The sequence below is a fragment of the Rhinopithecus bieti genome, unplaced genomic scaffold (assembly GCF_001698545.2).
Source record: "Rhinopithecus bieti isolate Rb0 unplaced genomic scaffold, ASM169854v2 scaffold_24493, whole genome shotgun sequence".
Classification (NCBI taxonomy): Eukaryota; Metazoa; Chordata; class Mammalia; order Primates; family Cercopithecidae; genus Rhinopithecus; species Rhinopithecus bieti.
Genome location: NW_016811201.1, coordinates 43,535 through 48,626, shown reverse-complemented (window position 1 = coordinate 48,626; position 5,092 = coordinate 43,535). Strand labels below are relative to the sequence as shown.

Sequence of the window (5,092 nt, the reverse complement as noted above, 5' to 3'; positions counted from 1 at the left end):
ATTTTGTTGAGGATTTTTGCATCGATGTTCATCAGGGATATTGGTCTAAAATTCTCTTTTTTTTGTTATGTCTCTGCCAGGCTTTGGTATCAGGATGATGCTGGCCTCATAAAATGAATTCTGGAGGATTCCCTCTTTATCTACTGATTGGAATAGTTTCAGAAGGAATGGTACCAGCTCCTCTTTGTACCTCTGGTAGATTTCGACTGTGAATCCATCTGATCCTGGACTTTTTTTTGGTTGGTAGGCTATTAATTATTGCCTCAATTTCAGAGCCTGCTATTGGTCTATTCAGATATTCAGTTCTTCCTGGTTTCGTTTTGGGAGGGTGTATGTGTCCAGGAGTTTATCCATTTCTTCTAGGTTTTCTAGTTGATTTGCATAGAGGTGTTTATAGTATTCTCTGATGGTAGTTTGTGTTTCTGTGGGGTCGGTGGTGATATCCCCTTTATCATTTTTTATTGTGTCTATTTGATTCTTCTCTCTTTTCTTCTTTATTAGTCTTGGTAGCAATCTGTCAATTTTGTTAATCTTTTCACAAAACCAGCTTCTGGATTCGTTGATTTTTTTTGGAGAGTTTTTTTGTGTCTCTATCTCCTTCAGTTTTGCTCTGATCTTAGTTATTTCTTGCCTTCTGTTAGGTTTTGAATGTGTTTGCTCTTGCTTCTCTAGTTCTTTTAATTGTGATGTTAGGGTATCAATTTTAGATCTTTGCTGCTTTCTCCTGTGGGCATTTACTGGTATAATTTTCCATCTACACACTGCTTTAAACATGTCCCAGAGATTCTGGTATGTTGTGTCTTTGTTCTCATCGGTTTCAAATAACATCTTTATTTGTCTTCATTTCATTACGTACCCTGTAGTCATTCAGGAGCAGTTTGTTCAGTTTCCATGCAGTTGAGCGGTTTTGAGTGAGTTTTTAAATCCTGACTTCTAGGGTGATTGCACTGTGGTCTGAAAGACAGTTTGTTATAATTTCTGTTCTTTTACATTTACTGAGGAGTGCTTTACTTCCAACTATGTGGTCAATTTTGGAGTAAGTGTGATGTGGTACTGAGAAGAATGTATATTCTGTTGATTTATGGTGGAGAGTTCTGTAGATGTCTATTAGGTCCGCTTGATGCAGAGCTGAGTTCAATTCTGGATATCCTTCTTAAACTTTCTGTCTCATTGATCTGTCTAATGTTGACAGTGGGGTGGTAAAGTCTCGCATTATTATTGTATGGGAGTCTAAGTCTCTTTTTACGTCTCTAAGGACTTGCTTTATGAATCTGGGTGCTCCTGTATTGGGTGCATATATATTTAGGATAGTTAGCTCTTCTTGTTGAATTGATCCCTTTACCATTATGTAATGGCCTTCTTTGTCTCTTTTGATCTTTGTTGGTTTCAAGTCTGTTTTATGAGAGACTAGGATTGCAACCCCTGCTTTTTTTGTTTGTTTGTTTTCCATGTAGCTTTGTAGATCTTCCTCCATCCCTTTATTTTGAGCCTATGTGTGTCTCTGTACGTGAGATCTGTTTCCTGAATACAGCACACTGATGGGTCTTGACTCTTTCCAATTTGCCAGACTGTGTCTTTAGTTGGAGCATTTAGCCCATTTACATTTAAGGTTAGTATTTTCATGTGTGAATTTTTTCCTGTCATTATGGTGTTAGCTGGCTTGCTCGTTAGTTGATGTAGTTTCTTCCTAGCATTGGTGGTCTGTACAATTTGGCATGTTTTTGCAGTGACTGGTGCCAGTTGTTCCTTTCCATGTTTAGTGCTTCCTTCAGGAGCTCTTGTAGCACACGCCTGGTGGTGACAAAATCTCTCAGCATTTGTTTGTCTATAACAGGTTTTATTTCTCCTTCACTTATGAAGCTTAGTTTGGCTGGATATGAAATTCTGGGTTGAAAATTCTTTTCTTTAAGAATGTTGAATGTTAGCCCACACTTTCTTCTGGCATGTAAGATTTCTGCTGAGAGAGCCGTTGTTAGTCTGATGGGTTTCCGTTTGTGGGTAATCCGACCTTTCTCTCTGGCTGCCCTTAACATTTTTTCCTTCATTTCAACTTTGGTGAATCTGACATGTGTCTTGGAGTTGCTCTTCTCGAAGAGTATCTTTGTGGTGTTCTCTGTATTTCCGAATATAAATGTGGGCCTGCCTCGCTAGGTTGGGGAAGTTCTCCTAGGTAATATCCTGGAGTGTTTTCCAACTTGTTTCCATTTTCCCATCACTTTCAGGTACACCAGTCAGACGTAGATTTGGTCTTTTCACATAGTCCTATATTTCTTGGAGGCTTCAGTTCTTTTTATCTTTTTTCTCTAAACTCTCTTCTCCCTTCATTTCATTCAATTGATCTTCAATCACTGATATCCTTTCTTTCACTTGATCACATCAGCTAGTTAGGCTTGTGCATGCCTCATGTAGTTCTCGTGCCATGGTTTTCAACTCCATCAGGTCATTTAAGGACTTCTCTACAGTATTCATTCTAGTTAGCCATTTGTCTAATCTTTTTTCAAGGTTTTTAGCTTCTTTGCGATGGGTTTGAACATCCTCTTTTAGCTGGAAGAGGTTTGTTATTGTCCATCATCTGAAGCCGTTTTCTCTCAACTTGTAAAAGTCATTCTCTGTCTAGCTTCATTCCATTGCTGCTGAGGAGCTGTGTTCCTTTGGAGGAGAAGAGGCACTCTGATTTTTAGAATCTTCAGCTTTTCTGATCTGGTTTCTCCCCATCTTTGTGGTTTTATCTAGCTTCGGTCTTTGATGATGGTGACGTGCAGATGGTGTTTTGGTATAGATTTCCTTTCTGTTTGTTAGTTTTCCTTCTGACAGTCAGGACCCTCAGCTGCATGTCTGTTGGAGTTTGCCAGAGGTCCACTCCAGACCTTGTTTGCCTGGGTATCACCAGCGGAGGCTGCAGAACAGCAAATAATGTGTAACGGCAGATGTTGCTGCCTGATCTTCCTTGGGAAGCTTTGTCTCAGGGCCACCTGGCTGTATGAGGTGTCAGTCAGCCCCTACTGGGAGGTGTCTACCAGTTAGTCTGCTCTGGGGTCAGGGACCCACTTGAGGATGCAGTCTGTTTTTTCTCCGATCTCAAACTCTGTGCTGGGAGAACCATTACTCTCTTCAAGACTATCAGACAAGGATGTTTAAATCTGCAGAAGTCTCTTCTGCCTTTTGTTTAGCTATGCCCTACCCCCAGAGGTGGAGTCAATAGAGGCAGGCAGGCGTCCTTGAGCTATGGTGGGCTCCACCCAGTTTGAAATTCCCAGCCACTCTGTTTACCTACTGAAGCCTCAGCAATGGCAGGTGCCCCTCCTGCATCGCTGCTGCCTTGCAGTTCAATCTCAGACTGCTGTGCTAGCAGTGAGCGAAGTTTCATGGGCGTGGGATCCTCTGAGCCAGGCATGGGATATAATCTGGTGTGTCAGTTTGCTAAGGCTGTTGGAAAAGCATAGTATTAGGGTGGGAGTGTCCCGATTTTCTAGGTACCTTCTGTCACAGCCTCCCTTTGCTAGGAAAGGGAATTCTCTGACCCCTTGCCCTTCCTGGATGAGGCAGTGTGCCACCCTGCCCTATGGGCTGCACCCACTGTCTGACAAGCCCCAGTGAGATGAATCTGCTACCTCAGTTGGAAATGCAGAAATCACCTGTCTTTTGTGTCACTCATGCTGGGAGTGTCAGATTGGAGCTGTTCCTATTCGTCCATCTTGGAACCTCCTAATTTTAATATCTTTATACTTTGCAGTTAGGTCACCTCTTTGTGAAATTAGAAACCACCAGATTTACTTTAGATTGTTAGGAAGTAGTGTTACTTGGCTGGGCATGGTGGCTCACGCCTGTAATCCCAGCACTTTGGGAGGCTAAGCAGGCGGATCACGAGGTTAGGAGATGCAGAGCATCCTGGCTAACATGGTGAAACCCTGTCTCTACTAAAAATACAAAAAATTAGCTGGGCTTGATGGCGGGTACTTGTAGTCCCAGCTAGACAGGCAGCTGAGGTAGGAGAATTGTGTGAACCTGGGAGGCGGAGCTTTCATTGAGCCAAGATCAGGCCACTGCAGTCTAGCTTGGGTGACAGAGTGAGACTCCATCTCAAAAAAAAAAAAAAAAAAAATGTAGTGTTACTTTACAAACCTCTATGAAAAGCAAAAAAAAAAATGTTAGGCTTTATGACCTGCTTGTTGATTGTCAGATATACAAAATGTACAAAAGCATAGAGGTATGGAAAATTGAACTTTTTAGCGCTGCTTGGTTTTCTTTGCTTGATAACATTTAACTCTTTCTTCAACTTTTTTGCTTACTCTCCTTCCCTCTAGTTTGTGAGTAGCATAATGGAAGAAGCTGGAATTTGTGGGCTAAGAGAGAAAGCGGATATGTTGTGTAACTCTGAATCAAATGATATTCTTCAACATCAAGACTCAAATTACAGTGCCACAAGTAATAAGCATTTGTTAGAAGATAGAGAAGGCAGTGACTTTATAACAAAGAACAGGAGTTGGGTGAGCCCAGTGCACTGCACTCAAGAGTCAAGAAATGAGCTTCCTGCACAAGAAGTAACCCCTCCCCGTGGTCAACAAGATTTACAATGCAACAGGAACAAAGAAAAAGTCTTAGGTAATGATCTCTGGTCTATGGGTGAATGTTGTCACATACTAGTCTTTTGTTTTACATTTTCGCAGCATGAGTGATTATGAACTTGGCCTGTTTGGAGGTAAGTGTTGCCTAGTAAACTTGTTTCTTCAGTTGGTTTAGTCCACCTGTCATCTCCAGTTATGCGTAGGGAACAAAAACAGCAAAAAAAGCCCATTTATAAGAAACTTAGTTACTTCTCTGTGTAAGAGGAACTTATGTTTTAAGAAATGTTGAGGCCAATTTGATGTCATTAGTATTTGATTTACCTTGCTTTTTGTACCTTTGAAAATAACCTAATAATTAGTATGAAAACAATATGTATGCATATTTTGCTTAAAAGATTATTCACTCAAATTTAGGGAGGACATAATGCTATCTGTAGTTTAGAAAGAGTTAAATAAGACTGATTTTTAGAATTTGTTTTATCCCTTCCATTCTGTTAGCTTCACAATTAGGATTAAGAATATGATAT

The 5,092-nt window shown here is 40.8% G+C and overlaps 1 protein-coding gene across 1 annotated transcript in view; it reads left to right on the top strand.

Moving 5' to 3' along the window:
• LOC108543186 (putative gamma-taxilin 2) overlaps nucleotides 1–5,092 on the top strand; it is a 24,104-nt gene that overhangs the window by 16,368 nt on the left and 2,644 nt on the right. The window contains 1 exon segment of the mRNA XM_017893527.1: nucleotides 4,305–4,672. Coding sequence (XP_017749016.1) covers nucleotides 4,320–4,672 — 353 coding nt within the window. The 5' untranslated portion in view covers nucleotides 4,305–4,319.